This window comes from Temnothorax americanus, unplaced genomic scaffold (genome assembly GCF_048541705.1).
Source record: "Temnothorax americanus isolate GAGA-0224 unplaced genomic scaffold, ASM4854170v1 Scaffold106, whole genome shotgun sequence".
NCBI classification, from domain to species: domain Eukaryota; kingdom Metazoa; phylum Arthropoda; class Insecta; order Hymenoptera; family Formicidae; genus Temnothorax; species Temnothorax americanus.
Genome location: NW_027509238.1, coordinates 260,103 through 283,961, shown reverse-complemented (window position 1 = coordinate 283,961; position 23,859 = coordinate 260,103). Strand labels below are relative to the sequence as shown.

Here is a 23,859-nt window from a genome sequence, read left to right as displayed (position 1 = left end):
AATTTGCGGTGAGCTCGATAAATATCGATCTTCACGACTCACGTGACGTGCCTCTCGTGTGAAAAACACGTGTTTAGAAATATAAAACTAACGGTATTGGATATAAACCAACGGTACTGGAAAAATGGGTAAAGCGAAGAAAATCAAGGTGTCTAAAGGTGAAACTAAAGAACAAAAAATAGGTTTGGCAGAGCAAATAGAACTTGAGAAAGCAGTGAAAGTGAAAAACAGGCAAAAAGTAAGGCACCGGGCCGACGACAAAGAAGAGGTTAGTCTGCATTTATTTCCCTCATCGAGTTCTTATTTCCTCTCTAAAGTCTCTGAAATCGAACAGAGATAATTGAGTTTCTTGTGGAAAAACGCATTTAAAACATTTTTTCGCATATTTTTTCTTTAATTGTAATTCCTATAATTATTTCTTGTCTAGTATGTGGCGCCAAGTCTGACGAAGAAGATCTTGTCACAAGCCAGGCAACAGCAGCTGGAGATCGAAGATGAGATTGGCCCTAGCGATTCCAAGCGCGCGAGGAAACCGGTCAAATTTAGCTCCGGTCTGAGCGACGAGGATCAGTCCAGTGGCGATGAGGAGCCGGTGGAGGATGTATATTATTACGAGAACATCGAGATCGACGAAAACGATGAACGGGCGTTGCAGATGTTCATGTCGAAGGACCCAGCGCCGACGAGGACGCTGGCCGACATAATAATGGAAAAACTGACGGAGAAGAAGACCGAGATTGACACGCAATTCTCTGACGCCGGGGTTATTCAAATGCAGGATCTGGATCCGCGGGTGAAGGCGATGTACGAGGGTGTCCGAGACGTCCTGGCCAAGTATCGTAGCGGCAAACTGCCGAAAGCCTTCAAGATCGTGCCTACCTTGAGGAACTGGGAGCAAATATTGTACATTACAGATCCACCTAAGTGGTCCGCCGCGGCCATGTATCAGGCGACAAGGATATTCGCTTCAAACTTGAAAGACAAAATGGCCCAGAGGTTCTACAACCTGGTCCTGTTACCACGCATCAGGGACGATCTGGCGGAATACAAAAGACTGAATTTCCATTTGTACCAGGCGCTGAGGAAAGCGCTGTTCAAGCCGGCCGGATTTATGAAGGGACTCCTCTTGCCGCTCTTGGAATCGGGAACATGCACGCTCAGGGAGGCAGTTATCGTCGGATCTGTAATCGCGAAGAACTCGATACCGATTTTACATTCCTCGGCGGCTATATTGAAAATCGCCGAGATGGATTACACGGGTGCCAACAGCATTTTTCTCAGGATATTTTTGGATAAGAAATATGCGCTTCCCTACAGAGTAGTGGACGGAGTAGTATTTCACTTTCTTAGGTAAGATATATATATATATGTAATAGTAACAAAACGAATTTCGAGCGGCAATTATTAAGAATCGTGTTCATAATGAATATAATCCATTAGGTTCGAAAGAGAATGGAGAGAGTTGCCAGTGCTATGGCATCAGGCCTTCTTGACTTTTGTGCAACGATACAAGAGCGATATCAGTTCCGAGCAAAAGGAGGCCTTGCTGGGACTACTGAGGAAACAGTCGCACCATTCGATCACTCCCGAAATCAGAAGAGAGTTACAACACGCGAAATGTAGAGACGCAGAAATTACAGAACCTAAACCAGAACCAATGGATATTAAAGATACGTAATGCGGCATATATCTATCAAGATATCGAAACTATTGTATCAGTATCTGTAATTATAACGTAATTATAATATATAAGAGATTGAAATTGGAACACCTTGGTAAGTTAGACGATTTATGGCAAAACTCGAATTGCTGTGTAAAAATACATCTGTATATTTGGTCCTATACTTAATTAAATACTTTAGACCAATACTCGCATTGTTTTTACAATTGTTACACGACGTAAAGAAAAATGTAGTGTGCAAGATAATATAAACAGCAGTCACACATTAAAAATCGCATTTTTTCGTACGATTATATAAGTTATAAATATCATAAATATATCATGATACTCTTGCAATTCACACGCATTCATCTGGGAAATTTCCATTGCGTCTTGCACTTAATAATTTAGTAATAATTTTATGAACGTAAATAAAGAGGCACAGCGCAACTCGGAAAGCAACGAGCGATCCGTGATTTATAAAATTAATATTATGCCAGGAATATTCTTTTGAACTAGACATTTATATCTCAGTTTTATCCATAGGACTAAGAACTTTCGAATCTTCTTGTTTCATACCCGCGTACTCCGAATCTAGAGCAGCATGCTGATCCATAGATATCGTCTTTGTTATTCTCTGCTCTGACAAATAGAGATTTGTGTTAATCAGAGGCACTTCAGTTGTACTTGGTTTAGTTACTCTTCTCTCGGATTCCTTCTCTGCCTCTGATTTCTTTGAACTTTCCTGCAATTTCGAACAGGTCTCGCTATCCGCATCTTCGACATCTTTAACAAGAGATTTAGATTTCTCAGTTAAACGCTCGCCGTTGACCTTCGTCTCGTTCGCACTTATTTCTCCGTCGACGTCTCTCTTCTCGCGTTCGTTATTCTCTAGGATATCTCGACGTATAGCGAGAACCTCAGGTTCGCTTTTGTTCAATGATGGAACTATTACCTTGTCTAATTTTGATTGATTCGTCATTTTTAATGCTACGGGTACAGAGTACTTATCGTCGTACTTCTCTTGCAATTTATCCGACGCGTTCGCAACGTCATTCGTAAGCACCTCTCTTTTCTCTTCCTTTGCCTGACGATTATCATTCTCTTTGGCAAGTCCCTCTTCCATAACAGATCTTGGTAAAATTCCTTTCGATAAAACGTTCAAGATAGGACCCTTCATATTTTTGGAATCATTAAATTCTATTCTTTCTACTTTTGTCTCGTCTTGCTTTTCCTTTTGTAATGATTTCTCCGGTGTTTCACGGTCGACAATTGCCTCTTTGATAGGGAGTTTATCTGGTGCGTTTTCCGATATTTTCTGTGATTCTTCTACATTCTTATTTTGAGAAATTTCGTGAAACACATCTAATTTTTTCTTGCTATCTTCAACCACGACGTTTACATTATTCTCGTCTCGAGGCTGCTGCTTTTCATCTAATTTGACCTTATCTACGTTACTCCATTCTTTTTCTTTCAAAACGTTTTTATTATTTTTTTCGATAATAATCTCGTTATTTTCCACAGCTTTTTTATCGTTTTCTCCCATGTTGCTCCTGATCTCTGGTAAAACGTTCTCCTTCATGTCAATTTGTAACTTTTCATTCTTTTTTAGCTCGCCCTTCGCCATTCTTTGCTTCTCCCTCTCGAATTCTTGCTTTTGTTCCTTGATATCCTTCAGAATTTCCTTTTGCTCCTGCATCATCTGACGTTGCTCCAATTTATGCTTCTCCAATGTTTTTCTGAGCTGTTCGTGTCGTTCCGCAGCTCTGGCATTAGCGATGTCTCCGTCAGCCGCCAATTCTGACTCCTCCTTCTTTATGGCATCTAAATTAATAAGATTATCGTTCTTCTGCAAGTCTATCGATTGCTCCTTCTCTTCGATTATCTTTATCTTCTCCTCCGCTTTCAAAGTAACAGATTCTTCGATTTTAACATCAGTATTTGTGGCAACTTGCGATTGCGCGTTTAAATTATCGTTTTTTATCGTTTCAACTATATCTTTTATTTCTGGCACAAGAGAGCCTACTGCTATTTTATCAGATTTTTCGATATTTGGCTTTTCGCTGGCGATCAAACGTTCTACGGGTATTGGCGGCTCTTGTCGAACGTCTTTCACTTTCAGCTCTAATGTTTTATCCAGAATATTTATCTCGGGCAGTTGATTAATTTTGTCTGCAACGTAAAGTTATGAGAGTAATATAACGTAACATTAAAATAACAAAAGTGACGGATGAATTTGAATAACTTTGTACCTTTTGCTCTGGGAATAAGTTCCAAACTGTTGGGAATATCGGGAATGATATGTATATCATCTTTAATTATGTTTAATGGTAAATTATTGATTTGAACGAGCGGCTTATTGGTCATCGCTAATTTTGTGTTCGTGGACTCCTCCATAGCGTACAAATTGGCGTACGTACCGAGGATCATGATCCAAACGCCGACGATTAAAATGCCCTAAACGTAAAATATACGCTGTAAAAAGGGTTCAAAGAAAAAAAAATCGTCAAGTTGAGGTCGGCTTTACCTGCGCTACTAGTCTTTCATTTGTATTCTTGCTGCTTATAGATATAAAGAACACCGTCGGGAATATCAAACAGATCATCACGCCAATCGTCGATCCCACGATACCAAGAACGAATTCTATGTTCGGTACTAAAATACCAATGGTCATAGAAATGCTGACTATCACGATGGTTAAGCATCGAAACCTGGACTCTGGCAAATAATTGACGGACGATTCGTGGGTATACACCTAACGTAGCGGTAAAACGTGAATTAGAGTTACAGCAATAATATGTACTTGTGCCTCTAGATCTGTGTCTGGAGCATACATACCCGGCGAAATAAAAGAGAATTCAAGCTCGCACGACATGGAAATATGACTAGAGGGAAACTAAATGCGACCGAAAACACGAATCCCAGTTTAATCAATTCTGATGTTATGCTAGGTTCGAAACTCAGCAAAATATTTCCTGCAATATAACAACAAGAGCAACAGTAAAATGAGTGACAACGAATTATAAGCTGTTTATTGTTAAGTACAGCCTGTTTAGCGTAACAGCTCTATTGATTTACCTGTGAACGGTTGGGTACAAAATGCAATGTAACCAAACAAACCAACGCACATATATACAAGTGTACATATATTTAATGCTCCTCGTACAACGTCGTTCATCTTCTCTAAGGATACATTTGGAATGGTTTCGTATATTTCAAACAGCTGTGTTTGACAGAAAAGGGCCATGGAAAATATCGGCAGGCATTGGAGGATACCCGCCGGTCTCCAATAATTAACACTGTCAAACCAATCTCCCACAAAAATATGTAAGGTCGATTCGCCCATAATCTGTCGATCGGACGAGAAAATATATTGATATTAGCGCTTATACGTGTTTCGGATGAGCACGATATTTTTTATGAATAAGTTATAGTTACGCATTATATACCTTTAACACAAGACAGACATAGAAGACGATAGTAGCGGTGCAAATGCTGGACAGACTATCGATATTTCGAAGCAATCCCAAGGGTAGGATTATGAAGACCCCGGTAAAAATTAGCAAACTGGTGCGAATGTCCGCCGGGTTCTTGCTCATCATCTTGCAGATTATCTGCGGCCCCAGATCGCCGACGACGACGAAGTAGGCGATGCAAGTGCCTAGCATAAAACCAATGATGAATAATTCGGCCAGAAACTTTCCCATGTGGCCGAACGCATGGAAGGCGAGCAGCTCGAAGTTGCGTCTCCTCGATATCACGGCTGACTTGACGAGAAAGTGACATGCCAATCGAGACAGAGCGCTGCACAAAAGCAACACTAGAACCGCCAGCACTATGCCGCACTGCTTGAAGCAGAAGGGCATCGCCAACACGCTTACACCTATGATGCTATTAGCGAGGGTCATCACGCGCGACATTTGGGAGATCATTTTGGAAAAACCTGGGCCGGAATATTCTACGTTGTAACTTTCCCTGTATCCGACGCGGCGCAACAGGCTCCTTGCTCACATTTCACATCTCATTGAACCTCTGCAATCAGGAATGATGCTGTCAGTGTCAAAACAGAAGTCGTTCGAAGGCGCTCGTTGTTAATTTGCCAGAACAAATATAATCTTACTAATGGAAAATGTTGCGCTGGTTCTTCAGCGCGCGAAGTAAATCTCACGTGCGAGTAACTATATGCATTAATCAATTTTCCTTCCTGCGGCGAGGTTAAACCCAGTTCGACATAGGTACATATCGGACTTATTTGCGCGCTATAAATTCTTATCATTTTTACGACACTACGTCATACTTTAGTGATAAACCGAAGCAGCGACAGGGAAAATTGTCGAGACACGCCGGCTTTTCGGGACTGTCACCACGCACCACCTTGGACTTGGTCAATCGTCATTCGGTACCATGCGCTGACACAACATGCCGCCCACACGTGTGCACGTGTACGACATATGCGCGCGTGCGTGCATATGTGTAAAAAATATTCATTATTAATGAGACAGATCCATTTGTTCATGATTGTTCCTGAAGGCGATTAATAGAACCGTCTCATCAGCCCTGATAGAAATATTTTACTGAAATGTATTTGAAATTCAATTGACCCTATTTCATTATTATTCCATCAATATTTTAATTCATCAGTTTTTAGTTAAATTTAGTATAAATTTCATATCTAATATTTAAAAAGTTTGTTATTACTTTTTAACTTTCCTCATATTTCACAGTACTACATTACATTTTACATAAGGAAAATTATAATCCATTTTGAAATATATAATTTTTCACCAACTTTCATTTCACTTTTCATCTCGATTTCACAGTACTATCAGCAAAATATTTTAATTAGAGGGAGTTCCCCAGAACCTCTCTAGTTCTATTTAAATTTCCAAGAACACTTAAATCCCACAGAATTACATATATAGATTTCTTTATTTTTTTTTTTTATAAATATTTAAAAACGTCCATATGTGTACTCTTATGCGTGGACATTAAATATCTAATACTTGATCTATATCTCGAATTGACGTACACGAGACATAACGCGATAATCCTTTTGAATTTGCCTTTGTGTATGATGTCAATCAATCGCATGTTACAGATTGTTACAAGTAAAATCGATCACGGCCGCCGCTCCGACTTGATCGAGTACTCACTCTGGCATCGCAAAGAAAAGAAAAGAGGACAAATTTTATGTACATAAGATTGGAAATACGCAATTATATTGCTCTCGCATACGAAAATCTGGAAATACGTGAGAATGCAGCTTGAACGCAGATTTTGTCATTAAATCTTCGTTATACGCCAAGATCGACGCAGGTTCGATCTTTGGAATGACACCGCGATCTTGAATTCATCTCTCGCAGAGATCAATCCGGATGCTACATGAATAATTTCCATATCTTTTTTTATATCTATATATAAATTAAGATAAGTCTTGTCTAGTATACGTTTAAAATTCTACAATTACATTTGAAATTGATTACATTAAATCCTCAACTGCCCTAGCTTTACCCCATTTCCTTTCCGACCTCATTTTGTTTCTCTCCCGCGTATACATTACTCAAAAATATCAGGATATTCATTCCTCTTTCTTAGATACCTCTCTAGTTTACCTAATCAGAACGTGGAAATTAACTTGTAACAAGTTCTTCCTATAAAGTCCAATAGAATGAAACATATGTAAGCTTTCAATTTTGTCAAGCAACAGATACTTCCTGTAACTTTTGCTTTCTCTGTTACAAGCTAATAATAACATTCACTGCATTTCATCAGACAAACCCAAGGGGTAGCTAAAGGAACATTTGCTAATTTTTCGAGTAATGTAAGACATGTATTTTACATTCCTTCATAAAGGATATCATTATGATTACAGTATTGTTATTGCATGCAAGGATTAATTTCCTTTAAGATTAATTTGCATATTATGTACAAGAATAGGAAGCGAAAAGATTCACCAACGCACGATTTTTCAAGAGCAGTTGCTTAAGAGATACTTCTATCCCTTCCTTAGTATAAATTGTGTAGGTCTCTATCGAGTGGTTCGATCGTTCACGAATGGGTAAGAAGACGTACGCGCCGATCGCGCAAACAAAATGCATGCGGCCGACGTATGTTTACATATGTATCCTATGTATCTCACATAAGTTTGATTGCAGCAGCATTCGGGCGATATAGGCTACATTCCGATATTCACTGTCAGTACTGAAAATCTATATTTTTCTATATTTTACGACAGTTGCTGACAGTAAATATCGAAATGTAGCCTTAATCTCGTTAATGTTCTAAATCGATCGTCAATATTTTATGATTTAATCTTGGACTAATTGTGGATGTGTGTGTACGTGTTTGTAAAAATCCTTGAAGTACTTATATAAAAAGTCCTGAAACACAGTCACGATCTATTCATGATCTCTCGTACGAAAATTGAGACACTACAAGTTGAAGTGATACGCTATAATAAACGAATATGTATAAAAATAATCACGGTCAGATTTTTATAAAATTCTGACGAATCGATCGAAACACCGTTTCGCAAACATGGCTATTTTTAATCGGTTTTGTGCGGTACTTTCACCTTCCGGGAAAAAAAAACATTTTAAAACACTCAGAGATACGCTTCGAATTTCTAACCGTCTATGATTAAAATTACAGGGTACTGTAAACTACGTACACGCTCATACGTGTCAATTTCAATGAGGATGACACTCCACGAATAAATCCGATATTTCTAGACGTCTAACCATTTTTCACAAGATTTTTTATAAAAACATAATTTCGAATTATAGAGCGCGCGCGAGGTAGAGGCAACAGACATTTATGCACTGTGTGCTGCCATTATTTAAATTATTTAAACTTATTTGTTACTTAATTTAAATAAGAACTTCTCCATTTTCTCAGATACTCCGGGGCAATCGTCTATCAGGGATTCGCCCCGCCATCTTTCTTCGCCTCCTCATTCGTGGGGTTCATTTTTTCGTCCTTTTCGTTTTCTAAATAAGAGATTCAAATAATTATCACATTCTTTTTCCCTACCGTTAATTGCATTAGGATGTGATTTAATACCTTTTGGTTCCGCCTTTATGTCATCTTCTTTCTTTACGTCAGTATCCATGGCCTCCTGACCTTTTTCCAAACGAGGGCGCTTCCTAGATCCCTAGATTAACATGAAAAAGAACAAGATAAGAATATCTATTTAAACATCCGTATTTTTCTAAATTTGTACCATTGTGCATGAAATATTTGAAATATTATACTATTATAATAAAGATCACATACCTTGTACGATCTATTGTCTCTTCGCCCACCTTCGCCTTCGTCTTCACTATCACTATATTCGTTTTCATGTTGCATTCTTTTATCTAGGTCGCGCTGAGGCAATCTATCATCCGGATTTGCCTTTTCTTCAGCTTCCGAATCTTCAATAACCGCTCCATCCTCTGGTATTGCCTGGACTTGTACGCCAGGGGCATGAGGTAGCATTCTTAAATTTTCGAACAGTCTCGTTCTACGAATAAACGCAATTACGGATTAGCTTACTTACAGGATGCACACAAAACTAAACGTAGTAATGTAAGAATGTTTACTTTATTTTGTCCAGATATTCAGGAGTGTTTTGATTCGCCATGTTTGATGGACTAATATGTAATTTGAAGTCTGGGCCAAAATATTCAAAATAATCATTATAAGGAAGCTCATTAGCGATCTCACATCCGAGAGCAACCGATGTTTCGTATGTCCAACATCTGGACACGTTTCTGATGGTGTAACCACCACCTCCAACCATCAAGAAAGGCAAATTATATTTTTTCACGAACTCTACGCATTTGCCATGACCCCTCACGGTTAAATTAAAACATCCCAATCGATCGCCTGTATTGGTTAGGATTCATATTAAAAGTTCTCTCAAACATTTCATTGTAATATAACAGCTTCTTTTGACAGGTCTTACCTGTCAACGAATCAGCCCCACATTGCAGAACAACAGCAGAAGGTTGAAACGTTTCCATCACTTTCGAGATAATAGGGACAAAGATCGACTCATAGCTCTCATCGTCCATGCCATCTCTCAAAGGTATGTTGACCGCATAGTATTTTCCCTGTTAACGATAAGAAGAAACCATGTAATTTAATGCTAATAGCATTACGAATAAATAATTACTATGTTCTGACAAATTTTTTACCTTGCCTGCCCCGATATCACGAAGATCTCCAGTTCCAGGAAAATACTCGCCATACTTGTGGAACGAAACTGTCATTACTCTGTCTGTCGTATAAAAAGCCTCCTCTACACCGTCGCCGTGATGAACATCAATATCGATGTACAAGACTCTCTGATGATACTTGAGCAATTCCAATATTCCAAGCACAATATCATTCACGTAGCAAAAGCCGGAGGCTTCACTTTTTTTTGCATGATGTAATCCGCCGCCCCAATTAATACAGATTTCAGAAGCTTGTTTATTAAGCTTTACAGCGGCGGCTACTGATCCGCCGGCCGATAATTGACAAAACTCATACAAACCGTCGAAAACAGGACAGTCTTCTCCTACATTAACTGAATGCAAAAGGAAAGAATAATGAATATTTTCGACTTCGTTATTATATCCAGCTTATTCAATTCTTCCATCGATATCTTACATCGTTGCATTTGCTTGTTGTACTCCGACATGTTATCTGGCCTTATAGATCTCAGAAATCTAATATACTCGTCGCTGTGAAATTTCGTCATCTCGTCTGCTGTGGCTTTATGAGGCCGCTAACCAATAATAAAATACAATTAGATTACGATATTCTACTATATTCAGCGCGACGTATTAAAATATAGCTTTTCGTAAGCTTAAAAATCTCCAACGAGTACTCACGTATATCTCCATCTTCCTATAAAGACCATAGTTCAAAAGTAAATTGTGCGTCATCCTTATGCGATGTGGCTTCATAGGATGTCCTTGGCCGTAATAGTAATTTCCAATATCACCTAGACAAATTAAGAGGGCACGTGCGTAAATGAGCCAACGTGATGTTCAAAAGACGCGAAATATTTGGCTATCATCGAGTGACGAGAGTCGGCTGACGAACTACGATGTGTCGGAGCACACCTGAGAATCTCTCGCGATAACCTATGCAAAAACTGTATCATTTTCCACGGCGTTCGGCCAAATACCGTTTTTAGGGGAAATTATCTTCGACAAGGGTGAATTACGTTCGACCAATGATCTCTCACAGTTCGCATTAGTCAATAATCTTTTAAAATCTTACTATATTTCTCATAACCTAACCTATCGCCGTCTGAAGTTCAAGCTGTCGGTTTCGGTTTTCTCGTGACAAAACATCGTCTCACGGTTGAGAAGAGTTACAGTTCTAAGCGCAGGGCGTATAATTATTGCCACATATGGCAACAAATATTTGAAAATTCGTGACTTGGAGAACGTCAAAGTCCCATTACACGTGATCCCCCATTCCTACGCAAGATCTGTCGAGACATCGAATTCCTCGATTATCAGCCGCCGTCGTCAAGAATAGGTAGATTACAAAATGTGTTATTTGTATAGTAAGAGAGATATTGATTCGATAACGTCAAAGGTGCTCGAGTATACGGTGGCTGTGCATATATATAGCAATGGCCGACGCTCTTGCTCTTGCCCAAGCTTGTCTACGATCGCACGTAACCGCGGCTGAGAATCTCTCGTCTTAACGTGACAAAAATCGTATTATCTACGTCGGGGAGCATGCGAGGGGCGATGTAACGTGGTAGAACGATCGTGCCTCGACGTATTTGACGTTGACGGGCCGCGGACGGGCCGATACGCCGCCGGATGCCGAGCTGGAGCATGCAAAATAGACGCGGTAAGCGCGAACGGCGCAAACACATTTTACAAGCTTCTGCCCCCCCCCCCCGCGCGTGTGTGTGTGCGTGCGGCGTTTTCCGCGGGATCACAAAGTGCGGTGGTTTCCCCTCGATAACTTACTGTCGTAATAGTAGCAGACGCGTTTTCTGCTGTGCTGCTGCATGGACATTTTTACTGGATCCATTTCGATGAAATTGACAAAACGCTCGGCACGGAATTAAACGAGGACCGCGGAGTGTCGCTGCTCTCACCAACAGACACAGCGTCGCTGTCGCTTCGCTAAAACGACCGCACGCGCAGGCGTCGAACAGTGAACACTCGTATTGCGGGTTACAAGCTTGTCACCAAGATGACGCCGCGGCGCGCGATGGCGCGATGGCTGGCCTCTCGATCATAAACAGCATGCTACTGAGATCGGAAATTTCTCTCTGGACGTAAAAAATTACGGAAATCAGATTGGACATGAGACGAATATTTTCCGGTAGAAAATATATCGTAGAAATGTCGCGATTGGATTGAAAAATCTTTTCTATAATTAGTCTTCTATTTTTTTATTTTCAAATTTTAAATGCGCCAAATACATGATGCAGTATGTATTTGCGTTTTATATATATATATATATATATATATTAGAAGCACTCAAAATGTCTACTTAGGAGAGGTATTCACACCCCGTGTTCCTTTTTTACTAGCAGTGCTGAAAATATATAGTTTGCGTCACGTAATTATAGATTTTCAGTACTGGCAGTGAATATCGGAACACGCCCACAATTCAATCTTATATTTAAGATTTCAATAATGATCTCGACATATACGGTTTTATTAGGTATAGAATTTTACAATCAATTAAAACTTGATTTAAAACTACCTTAAATATAAAATGGAATTTTAGATACCGTCTTTGGAGAATAGAAAAAGAAAAAAAAAAATATATATATATATATACTATGCGAGTCGGTATCGATTTTGACGCATTATCAGCATTATAAAATTTCTGTCATTGATAACAGATCACTATTTTATGAAGCTGTTACTTTAAAATGATTTATTTTCATTGGAAATGTACTAAATATCTATAGTTCACGTTAAATATAGATTTTTCAGTACTATTATCATTTCAGAACCTACTCATGGTGTATACATTGACTGGACAATGTCAGTGTGCCACACACACTTTATTTTTCTTTCTCTCCTTTTCCGCGATCAACGAATGTAGGCACTCGATACTAACATTCCATCGTACATTCGCGATTCTCGTAACACTAATACAGAATTTATCTAGGACCTAGGATTAAAACGAATACAAACCGACATCTAATACATGAATACGTCACTATGGAATTATTTAAAAACCTGACATAAAAGACAAGGATTTTTAATATTATAAAATGTTACAAAAATATATTACAAAATTACAAATTACGTATTCCTACATCTATGAGTCTGTCACAGTTATTAATTTTTTGAATATACTGCCGAACTCTTCAGAATAACGTCTTCCATCGCACATCTGATTTTAATGAACGCTCTTTTGAATTCCAAACCGCAACCTTTGGACAAACGGAAATCAACCAATATATTTCCGTCCATTTCTATAAAATTCACTTTAAAAACCAGAGACATTTTGCGTCGATCCATGGTCAATATCGTCACCTGTAAACATATAATAATGACTGCGTCGCAAAGTTCGCTACCAGTAGTGAAAATTTATAGTGCATATGATATATGCTATAAATCTTCAATACTGATATATCACTTTATATCACCAGGCTTTTTCATTTTCTATATTATATAGTGCGTCTTACCACGCCAGACTCATTAACGCGATAAGCGTATTTCTCTTTCTCGCAATATCTTATTAACCTCTTTACGGTATCCTCGCATTCTATTTTAACAAAGAATCTAGTCATTCGGCGAACTAATCTTTGAAAGGAGTTTTGCTGGAAGGAAAACATATAAAGTTGTAGAAATATTTTTTCGAGATAATTGTACGTTAATTCAAAATTTATTTAGTAAAAGGTGTTATACCTGACTGGGTTGTGTAAACGCCTGTAATTGCGTACCTAATAAAAGATCTTCCACGTGAGCGGGTTGGGAAAATGAAAACGTTGGACGATTGTCTAAATTAAATTGAATCGCATCGTTCTCCAGCCCGGGAAATTCGGGTTGCGACAAGCAGACATTTCTTAGATTTTCATCCTCTGCTTGATTCAAACGATTCCGTCCATCTACTTCGTCACCTGTAAATCACAAACACTTCATATCTGTAAAATATAATACTTATGGAAATACAAGATTTTGCACAAAACACGGTTTCTATCGCTTAGCCAACCGTTACTATATCATTCTACGTAAAACTTAGCTAAAATTCGTACGCGTTACGTCGGAAGTATATGCCAATGCTCTCTGCTTTGGTAATCTAGCTTTATGATACTTAATTAAACTCATAGAGCTGTATTACCAAAGAAAAGGCAAGAGCTTTGATGATCACAAAACTCTACGCTGTGGGAAAGCTTCCTAATCCTAATTAACATTAATAAAGCACTCATGTAGAAAAAAAAACCAATAAGAATTCGTCGTATGCAGTATCCACTAAATTAGGTACCGAGTTCCCTTGAGTAATCTTATTAATACTCAGAGTCACTCAGTACCTGACTAAGTAAACACTATGTGGGCGCCTCCAATGTTAATCTTCTATGGATATATTAAGGAAAAAAAATAGAGGATATCTATACTGGATATTGAACCCATGTTTTTAAAAGTACCAGTCTAAAACGCCGTTTTACCTTTGCCAAAACTTGTGACAAACCACCTGTGTTGCTTAATGTCCGACATTTTGTATCTTGCCAACGGCGACTCCATAAGAATCTTTCTTATTAACGATAATGACGAATTGTCCAGTTTTTTCCACGGTGTAAGAGACATATATTTCCCATCTTTCCACGCGACATATTCGGGACATGCTGCCAGGGGTTGGTCCCATGGCAGTTCTATATTTCAGACATGGACCAGTTAAAAACTAAGGAATGCAAGTCAGGCATTAGATGTTTCAATAAATTTCAAATCAAACGGCACATTGAACTTGTACATGTTAGGCAATTTGTTCGCAGTTTTTAACTGGCAATCGCAAGTTCTAATTTGGAGTAAAATTAACAAATGGACCGCATACACACACACATTTACCAAAGATATTAAAGCAATAATTTATGTATGCAGTTTTATAAGGGGAAGGAGAACATTTACCTCCAGCCAACAAAGCCACGAGAATAATTCCACAAGACCATACATCCGCAGGTTCTGCGTTGTACGCCCTTACCAACACCTCCGGTGCGACATAAGGCAGAGTTCCGCATTTCTTCTCCAAAAGGCGCTCTTTACCCTGCATACGGTATATCGTTGCTAAGCCAAAGTCACTTATCTTTAAATTATCATTGCTATCGAGAAGCAAATTCTCCGGCTTGAGATCTCTGTGCGCAACTCCGCGACTATGCAGATACTCTACTCCAGAAATCAATTGTCTAAAATACTTTTGCGCTCCCCACATCGGCATACCGATATCAGGTTCTGTAAAGAGCTCGAAATTTAATTCCGCACCTTCTACTATCTCCCACGTGTTTCTGTATCGTTCTATAAATTCCAGTGAAATCTTACCAATTCTATCAAATAACTCTCCGCCCGAAGCATATTCCAAAAATATATATTCCATGTTGGGTTCGCTGCGTTTTCCAAAATACTGTATAATATTTGGATTCGACAACATACGATGAATAGCGGTTTCCTTTCGGACCGTTTGCCTCGCGTCCGGATGTTTCTCAATGTCAACCATTTTCATAGCAACGGCTTCGCCTGTAGATTTATTTACAACTAGTTTAACCCTGCGCAAACGGTATCAAATTATAATCAAAATTGGAGTAAAATGTGTACAATTTTATTATTTTCCTTAATTAATATATTTTCCTATATATATATATATATATATATATATATATAAACTTGTCTATGAAAAATCACACGTGGAAGTAGCGCGAAATCAATCCAAGCCTTGAAATCAGTAACGAAGCGAGTCTCTCAACGTGCGTCTCGAACAATGGGAACAATGGATCTCGTGAGTCACGGCCGAATATATGCCGAGGACGAATAATGCGGACGCGGGCGTGGATCGCCGCCAGGTTCAAACAAAGGAAAAGAAAGGAGGACTACGTACTCGCCGTAGGCACCCTCGCCCAGGGTGTGCCCCAGGAACCAGCCGTCCACGAACTCCGTCATTTCGGCATGCCTCCGTTCGGACGCGACGACGGAATATTCTCGACGCCTTATCGCGCGCTCTGCAAGCAATCGCGTATTTCAGCGTGGTGAAACGACGACGTACCGTTCCCCGGCGACGAGGATCCCGGTGCTCCGGGCGTCGAGCGCGCGGCCGATCGCGCCTCGGACGAAAATATACTTACGCGCGAGTCGATCCGGCCGTAACGGCCGACAGGATTTTCGAGCACGTGGTTACGGCGGGTTACATGGAGAAGCCCGTCGCGGCGCCACACTCTCTCTTCCTCCCTCTTTTTCCGTCGCTCTGTCCTGTCTCTCTCTCTCAACGAAAGCCGGCACGCGCGAAAATTATCATCGGCGCCGCGAGCTAACGTGAAATTCACGATGATTATCCGTGCGACGACGGTGGGACGACGCGCGACATGTTTAACGTCGGGATCACGCGAGCCAGACGCACCAGACCGCCGGCGCCGTTCGACACATATCTTCACGAAGGACTCACGAAGGCTGCGTTCGGGGAGCGCGGAGCGCGCTATGCGTTATTAGCTCTATTTGCTTATTCTATCCTTGTTCTACACTTGATGAGCGATAAAGATAGAATGGCCGCGTTCAGCAGACCAACCCGCTGAATAGCAGTCGAACGTGATTGGCTCTTACTTTTTAGAAACATTAGAACCAACCAATCAACGCGGAGTGTAAAGCCCCTTGCACAATGGGAACAGGAAATAACCAAAAAATCGTTAATTACAACCTAAAAAATTCGAATGCTATGATTGGTTGGCAACAGGCAATAGGCACAGAATTTCCAACGTGACGGAAACTCTGTGTCTATTGCCTGTGTCACTGTTTATTCTGCATTTATACATGATTTCTGATTTCTATTCCCTGTTCCTATTGTCTGTTGCCTGGCATAGTGCAAGGGGCTTTAAGACGAACTCAACAGTTGTGCAACAGTTGTGTCTGCTGAACGCGACCAATGATGCAATAGCGCTAAGGCCTGGTCTGCAATGGGTGTTGTAAGTCGTAAGTCGTGAGAATTGGCCAATCACAGTTCATTATTCTTCGACCGCAAGGAGAATAATGAACTGTGATTGGTCGGTTGTTACGACTTACGACTTACAACACCCATTGTAGACTAGGCCTAATGCTGCGTTCCCACTATACGCGTCGCGCGTCGCGTCACGACGCCGCGTCAAGAGTTATCCAATCAAAACGTTTTATTTTACGACGTCATTTCCGACAAGATCTTGCGTCGGAAATGACGTCATAAAATGAAACGTTTTGATTGGATAACTCATGACGCGGCGTCGTGACGCGACGCGCGACGCGTATAGTGGGAACGCAGCATTACTTCACACCGGAAATTTCATTTTTATTTTACAGGAAAACGACTAATCACCAAACGATCGGACTAGACTACCAAAGACCACCAAACGACCACCAATCGATTCCAATTAATGAAAGTTCGATACGTTGAAGTTGTCCGGCCAACTTCATAGAGGTTTCTCCCTTGAGGCCGAGGGTCTCTAGTCTCTAGGCCAAACCACACTGTGGCCAAACGCCAAACGCCAAACTCTTATATAGGGACTTTATATTTCTCTAGCTAGAGTTTCTCATCATCAATTTTATAACCTATGCTTTTGATTTGCGCGCAAAGACGCGGAAAACGTTATTCATAACCGCAATATCCGTGACGTTCGTGTTGGGAGTTGGGACGTGGGAGAGAAAAAAACATTTAACGAGACGAATTTCAAGCAAGGTTGCGTTTACTGAAACCTCTTGAAAAATGGCGAATAAAATGTCAAGGGATTACACCAAAGACAAGGGTAAGATTTTTCACGTTCTTGCAGAATTACTTCTATTGAGAAGTGATTGTTTATATAACCGGCTTGACATCAATTAATTTTGACAATCCGTCTGTTCTTTTTCGAAGAGAACAATGTTAATCTATTAAATTAATAAATTTGACGAACATTTATACTTTAGAACAAATAAAGACCTTCTTCCTGGAATTCGTGGCGATCGACGATAAGTCAGGAGATAAAACCTTCAAATATAGACAGATGCTTACCAAGATAGCACACAGAGAACAAATCAGCTTCGAGATCGATCTGGATGATGTGCAGTCGTTTGACGACGAATTAGCCATGTCTATCGTTAATAATACACGACGATATACTAATTTAGTCCTGAATGTATGTTTACACAAAAATTATTGCAAATACTGAAGATTTAATACAAGAAAAATTTACGTTTGTCATGTAGACATGTAACTGCATAAATTTGAATGTCAAATTGTTGCTAAATGTATAAGTTTGTTTCATAGCTGCATGCAAAAATTAATTAAATATGAATTTTTTAATGTAGCTGGTTCAAGAGATGCTGCCTGACTTCAAAGAAGGGGTTGTTCTGCCTAAAGATCCATTGGACGTGTACACGGAGCATCGATTATTATTGGAAGCACGTAACAGGGCTCCAGGTGGACCTCAAAGTGCTCTCAAAACTAATTATGCTCCTGAGTTGATGCGTCGCTTGTAAGGAAACTTAATTTACATCTCGATATTTGTTACGTAGAGGTACTCCAGACTCACAAAAATAAATGTATCTTTTAGTGAAATCTACTTTAAAGATTTCTCTGATGCGAAGGCATATTCAGTGAGAGATATCAAGGCGGACAAGATTGGGAAGTTGGTGACAGTTAGAGGTATTGTTACTAAAGCAACTGAAGTAAAGCCGATGATAGTTGTGGCGACATATACGTGCGACGAGTGTGGTTCGGAAGTGAGCCAGCCGGTAAGAAAGCTGATATTGCTTCTCGAGTCCAGTTATAGTCTATATATATATATATATATAATTAAATAATATATTTTAAATATGTATATTTTATAATTTCTGCCATGTTTAAAAAAATTTTTTTTTTATGTTATATAATTATTATAGGTACATTCCATGAGCTTCATGCCAATACGAACATGCCCGAGCGACGGATGCCGCGTAAATAAATCCGGTGGCAGGTTGTATCTGCAGACAAAGGGCTCAAAGTTCGTCAAATTTCAAGAACTAAAATTGCAAGAACATGTAAGTTCGCAAATATTTAAGTATTCTTTCTTGAATTACTGACGTTCGTATTTTACAGAGCGAGCAGGTTCCGGTCGGTCACATACCACGATCGTTGACCATCTTCTGTCGTGGCGAAACTACGAGAACTTGCCTGCCCGGGGATCACGTCATCATAACCGGTGTGTTTCTACCTTTCTTGAAAACGGGTTTTCATGCTAGAGCAGGACCTGCGCTGTCCAGCGAAACTTACTTGGATGCACATGTAAGAATAAATATATCGATTCTACGATTATAAAATTGTCTTAGTCTTTTACTTACGCAAAGTTTATTTCCCGTTTGATTTCAGAAAGTGATATGTCTGAATAATGTGAATACCGTAGACGAGAGCAATGCAGAATTGACCGATGAAGAACTCAGTTTACTGATGCAGGATGATTTTTACAACAAGTTGGCTTGTTCCTTAGCTCCTGAAATTTATGGACTTGAAGATGTAAAGAAGGCGTTGCTTCTGCTTCTCGTTGGGGGAACGGACAAGAAAAGAGGCGATATTAAAATTCGAGGTAAAGATGTCTTCGTGATTTAAGAATTTTACATTTATGTATCTCTACTTAAATATATCATTAAAATACCGACAAGCATATCAAGACAACTTTATTACTTTTAGGCAATATTAATATTTGTTTGATGGGAGATCCCGGTGTGGCAAAGTCGCAATTATTATCCTACATTACGCGATTGGCCCCAAGATCGCAGTACACCACAGGACGAGGATCGTCTGGCGTGGGTTTGACCGCTGCTATCATGAAGGATCCTTTAACGGGCCAAATGGTGCTGGAAGGTGGAGCTTTAGTATTGGCGGATCAGGGGGTGTGTTGCATCGATGAATTTGATAAAATGGCAGACGCGGACAGAACGGCGATTCACGAAGTGATGGAACAACAGACCATATCTATCGCCAAAGCTGGTATAATGGCCCGTTTGAACGCCAGAGTCTCTATATTAGCCGCCGCCAATCCGGCATACGGCAGATATAATCCGCAAAGAACGGTCGAGCAGAATATTCAATTGCCCGCCGCCCTGCTGTCACGATTTGACTTATTGTGGCTTATTCAAGATCGCGCAGATCGGAGTAATGATCTTAAGTATGTATTTTATAACACTAATGATATTCGCAATGTTCGCATATTATTTTTTATATTAACCACCGTTCTTTCAGTTTTATATCTAAATAAAACGTGTTTTTAATTTTATATTTGTATGCTGATAATGAATACAAGTATTCTTTCGTAGACTCGCGCAACATATCACGTATGTTCATCAACATTGCTCACAACCTCCGACAGAGACGGAAGCTATAGATATGAAATTGATAAGAAAATACATAAATCTGTGTAAAACGAAAGAACCTGTTGTATCAGAAGAATTAACAGAATATATTGTGGGTACGTATATATACAAGTCATATTATATTTTAAATATTATGTCTTAATACACACACACACACACACACACACACACACACACAACACACACACACACACACACACACACACACATGTCATAAAATATAAAATATTTATTTGGCAGATATGTATAATATTATTTTTTTGCAGACTCTTATGTGGAAATGCGGAAAGAAGCGCGTAACAGCCACGACAAGACATTCACTTCCCCTCGTAATCTATTGGCTATCCTCCGATTGTCGACGGCATTAGCACGATTGCGGTTATCGAACGTGGTTGATAAGGACGACATAGCAGAAGCAAACAGATTATTAGAGATGTCCAAACATTCGATCAATTACTCCGAACAACGCACCAACAACGCGCAACAGAATCCGACTAACAGAATCTTCCAATTAATACGCGAGCTCGCTGGCGATAAGAAAACTGTCAAAGTGTCAGATATTCTGGAGCGATGTACGAGCAAAGGATTCAAACCTGATCCAGTATATAGATGCATCGAGGAATACGAAGCGTTGAACGTATGGCAGGTCAATCAAACCAGAAGATTAATTACTTTTATTTAATTTTTAGCTTTGAAGACAATATCTACTGCAGAAACTAACATTTTTTATACCTTGGAAGGCATTTTTACAATAAAAGATTCATCATTGATTTTATAATTGATAATGACATTAAATAAAAAATTATATTATGCAATTGAAAGCGTTCCGCCTAAGAATCAAATTAATGAAATTAACTTAATTACTTTGTTGATTTTCGAGAATTTAGGTTTGCGCGGTTGACAATCTCAAACTTAAAACTTTAAAAATTTTTTGAATTATTTCTTGGATTTTTAGATAATATAACCTCCTCACCTATTGTATTCTCCTTATAATTTTTTATTTTCGTGATTTCAGCATTAAAATCTTCAAACTTGAAATACTAGGAATTACGATACTCAGAACTTTTGTTAGTTTAGTGTACGAGAATATGAACATAGATAAAAAAATAAGACAAGTATGTTGCATTATTAATGCAGGTTTTATATTTAAAAAATTACAAAATATACACATATGTATATAATTTAAAATCCATGTATACATATACATATGAATATAGAAATCTTTTGCTTATTGTTAACAATAATCAAAGTTTTTAACAATAAGTATCAAGTTGTTGTTACTATATACATCAAATTGTTATATTACATTCAAGATAGTCAACAATTAGCATTCGTGGAGGGAAAGAAATCTTCCTTATCGACCGCACATAAATACCAACCGTAAGAAACCCTTTCAAAATTAATGTAGCTTCGCGGTATCGACTGTAGAGGGCGCAGCGTTTCGCGCGCTACCTGGCGAGCCCGTTCGAATATCGGAATCGGGGGGAGGGCAATGGGCATATGGGCAATAGAGGCATATCAGAATTGAGAATCAGCCAGGCGCTTCAGTCGCATCGAGTCGCTCGTGGGGGGTGCTTCGACGCGCGTCCGTCTCGCTCCCATCTCGCGTTCGCGTTCGCGGTGCAACTGTACGTAGGGTACGGTGGCGTGTATGCGTTCTCGCACGTGACACATACGCACACGCTCGCCCGCACACGTAAAAATACATATGTGCGTTTCATGCTGTGATACGAGCCGAGTGGCCGAGCGTGCATGTGCCGGGAGCACCGCTGGATGTACGTGATCGCCTGGACGCGTCGCTGATCGCCGTCTCTGACCTCTCCTCTCTTGCTCTCTCCCTCTCCCCCTCTCTCCCCCTTATTCTTCTCTTTTCTCCTCTCTTCCTTTTTCCTTCTCTTCCTCGTCTTTCTCCTCTACGAACGCACCAAATGTTCGCGCCGCATGCCCCGAGTGCTCGCAGCACCGCCGCCGCTCGTTTTCGTCGCCGTCGTCGTGCCGTCTGACGGCGCGTCCGCCGTTCGGCAAACGATCACCGCGTTCCGATACGGTGGATGACTCCGCCAGGAACGAATCTGTAAAACAAGAAGAAGAAGAAGAAGAAGAAGAAGAAGAAAAAGAAAAAGAAGAAGAAGAAGAAGAAGAAGAAGAAGAAGAAGAAGAAGAAGAAGAAGAAGAAGAAGAGGAGGAGGAGAAGACACAGGAGTACGGATCGCGAAGGCGCTATAGCGATAAGCGGAAGAGAGAGACGATCTTCACGAGTGCGAGATCTTTTTCTCGCGAAACGTCCTCCGGTCCCGCGTACGGATTTCCCTCGCGGGTTTCCCCCCCAGGTTCCTATATTTCTCTCTCTCTCTCTCTCTCTTTCTCTCGCCGTTTGTCTCGCCACCCGGGGCCATTTTGCCGAAAATGAAAATAACCCCGCGAGCCGCCTTTCGCGGGTTCCCCGCGTCCTCGCTCCTGCTCGCGATTTTCGTCTGGTGCCACTGCGTGTGTTCGATCGCGCACGCGAGATCGCACCGCCTGAAGACGACGTCCAACGGCACCGAGCCCGCCGCCGACTGCGAGCTGGTCAGATCGTTCTTCGACTCCAAGAACATCACGCTCGCGCCGGCCGCCGCGGACTCCCCGAAGAGTAAGTGGACCACCTTTCTCGCACAGTTCGTTATTTGCTGTTCATTTGACGAAAGAAAAAGAGCGCTTTTCTTTATAGATTAATTCTCTGTACATATAAATTTTCACGCGAATAATATTATCAGGCACGAAAGATTCATTATTGGTATATTGCAGGTACATTTCCTATTTTACATTATACTTGATTGTTACCTTAATCGGCCATGACTCTAATGTGATTAACTCACTGTGTATCCAATGCAACCGTCGGGGGAAAATCGTCTTTGCGCGCACGCGGACGAACGTAACGCTCTGGGGAGTCAGCGTCTGACAGAAACGTCAGAATCACCTGATTTTGGCGTTATACTGTCGGGCAGTAACGTCAAAATCAGGTGATTCTGACGTTTCTGTCAGGCACTGACTCTTTAGAGCGTAGCGCTGAGAAAATGGAAAAGAAGGAAAAGAGGGCAGAAGCCTCTCCGACGAGACGATCGCATTAGAGCGAATGTTCAAAATTTATTGAACGAGATAAAGAGAGTACTTTTAATTAGGATAATTTATGTATAGGATAACTCGAGCAATTTTGATGTTATTATATTTATATATATTTAGATAATTTTACATCGTACATACTGGTGTATAAATATAATATAAGTATGTACGATAATTTTATATCGTATATATTGACATATATATGAATGTAACATAATAAATAAATATATATCTGCGATAATTAGGACTGGCGGATTCTAGAAGGTTGTTTTAGTATTACTTAAAACACTTTTTTGGAAATAAGAAAATCACTTTTGTGCTGGATCTGTTTCAATAAGCTAGGAAAGAAATGCATTAAACGTTAAAACGGAAATAGAAGTTTCACCACACATTCTGGAATAAAAGTTAAGTTAAGATACTAAAAAAATGTGAAAACAAAATAATTTTTCCGAAACACCTCCCGCATTATCGACGTCAGGATCCGCTGGTGATTAGGACCGTCGACGACGTTCACAGCCGAATTTAGAGCATATCGGTCAATTGATTTTTGTGAAACGAAAGTTCACCGCGAGTCTCGCTCGT

The 23,859-nt window shown here is 40.0% G+C and overlaps 6 protein-coding genes across 8 annotated transcripts in view; 3 read left to right on the top strand and 3 right to left on the bottom strand.

The window, feature by feature from the left end:
• The first annotated feature begins 109 nt into the window (after nt 1–109).
• Nucleotides 110–1,869, top strand: Bys (Bystin). The gene is made up of 3 exons (XM_077418218.1): nt 110–268; nt 428–1,350; nt 1,441–1,869. The coding sequence occupies exons 1-3, from the start codon at nt 125–127 to the stop codon at nt 1,676–1,678; spliced, it is 1,305 nt and encodes a 434-aa protein (XP_077274344.1). The 5' UTR covers nt 110–124; the 3' UTR covers nt 1,679–1,869.
• Nucleotides 1,777–6,118, bottom strand: LOC143903885 (uncharacterized). Of its 2 annotated transcripts, none has more exons than XM_077417913.1 (7): nt 5,781–6,118; nt 5,110–5,692; nt 4,739–5,009; nt 4,499–4,635; nt 4,188–4,415; nt 3,913–4,117; nt 1,777–3,832 (listed from the first exon to the last, which is right to left on the bottom strand). In XM_077417913.1, exons 2-7 carry the CDS (start codon nt 5,590–5,592, stop codon nt 2,184–2,186), a joined length of 2,973 nt encoding a protein of 990 aa, XP_077274039.1. In that variant the 5' UTR covers nt 5,593–5,692; nt 5,781–6,118; the 3' UTR covers nt 1,777–2,183. The 2 variants fall into 2 exon arrangements, with proteins under 2 accessions (XP_077274039.1, XP_077274046.1); XM_077417920.1 differs by lacking the exon at nt 5,781–6,118 and having other exon boundaries at nt 5,110–5,464; nt 5,542–5,692.
• A 452-nt stretch (nt 6,119–6,570) lies between these two features.
• On the bottom strand, nt 6,571–11,796 carry Hdac1 (histone deacetylase 1). The gene is made up of 9 exons (XM_077418206.1): nt 11,626–11,796; nt 10,522–10,634; nt 10,298–10,415; nt 9,841–10,214; nt 9,609–9,756; nt 9,244–9,529; nt 8,936–9,164; nt 8,723–8,813; nt 6,571–8,649 (listed from the first exon to the last, which is right to left on the bottom strand). The coding sequence occupies exons 1-9, from the start codon at nt 11,687–11,689 to the stop codon at nt 8,579–8,581; spliced, it is 1,494 nt and encodes a 497-aa protein (XP_077274332.1). The 5' UTR covers nt 11,690–11,796; the 3' UTR covers nt 6,571–8,578.
• A 1,068-nt stretch (nt 11,797–12,864) lies between these two features.
• Nucleotides 12,865–16,290, bottom strand: Grp (serine/threonine-protein kinase grp). 2 transcript variants are annotated; one of them, XM_077417890.1, is made up of 8 exons: nt 15,954–16,290; nt 15,710–15,830; nt 15,157–15,380; nt 14,749–15,069; nt 14,292–14,495; nt 13,534–13,745; nt 13,311–13,445; nt 12,865–13,158 (listed from the first exon to the last, which is right to left on the bottom strand). In XM_077417890.1, exons 2-8 carry the CDS (start codon nt 15,769–15,771, stop codon nt 12,961–12,963), a joined length of 1,356 nt encoding a protein of 451 aa, XP_077274016.1. In that variant the 5' UTR covers nt 15,772–15,830; nt 15,954–16,290; the 3' UTR covers nt 12,865–12,960. The 2 variants fall into 2 exon arrangements, with proteins under 2 accessions (XP_077274016.1, XP_077274025.1); XM_077417899.1 differs by having other exon boundaries at nt 15,157–15,351; nt 15,954–15,972.
• A 1,136-nt stretch (nt 16,291–17,426) lies between these two features.
• On the top strand, nt 17,427–20,990 carry Mcm7 (minichromosome maintenance 7). Its single transcript, XM_077418598.1, has 10 exons — nt 17,427–17,594; nt 17,755–17,963; nt 18,136–18,302; nt 18,381–18,561; nt 18,709–18,846; nt 18,905–19,090; nt 19,175–19,388; nt 19,493–19,970; nt 20,119–20,270; nt 20,442–20,990. The coding sequence occupies exons 1-10, from the start codon at nt 17,555–17,557 to the stop codon at nt 20,855–20,857; spliced, it is 2,181 nt and encodes a 726-aa protein (XP_077274724.1). The 5' UTR covers nt 17,427–17,554; the 3' UTR covers nt 20,858–20,990.
• A 427-nt stretch (nt 20,991–21,417) lies between these two features.
• Nucleotides 21,418–23,859, top strand: part of Dally (division abnormally delayed protein) — a 50,587-nt gene continuing 48,145 nt past the window's right edge. Inside the window, exon 1 of the mRNA XM_077418612.1 lies at nt 21,418–22,807. Coding sequence (XP_077274738.1) covers nt 22,582–22,807 — 226 coding nt within the window. The 5' untranslated portion in view covers nt 21,418–22,581. The remainder of the gene's footprint in view (nt 22,808–23,859) is intronic.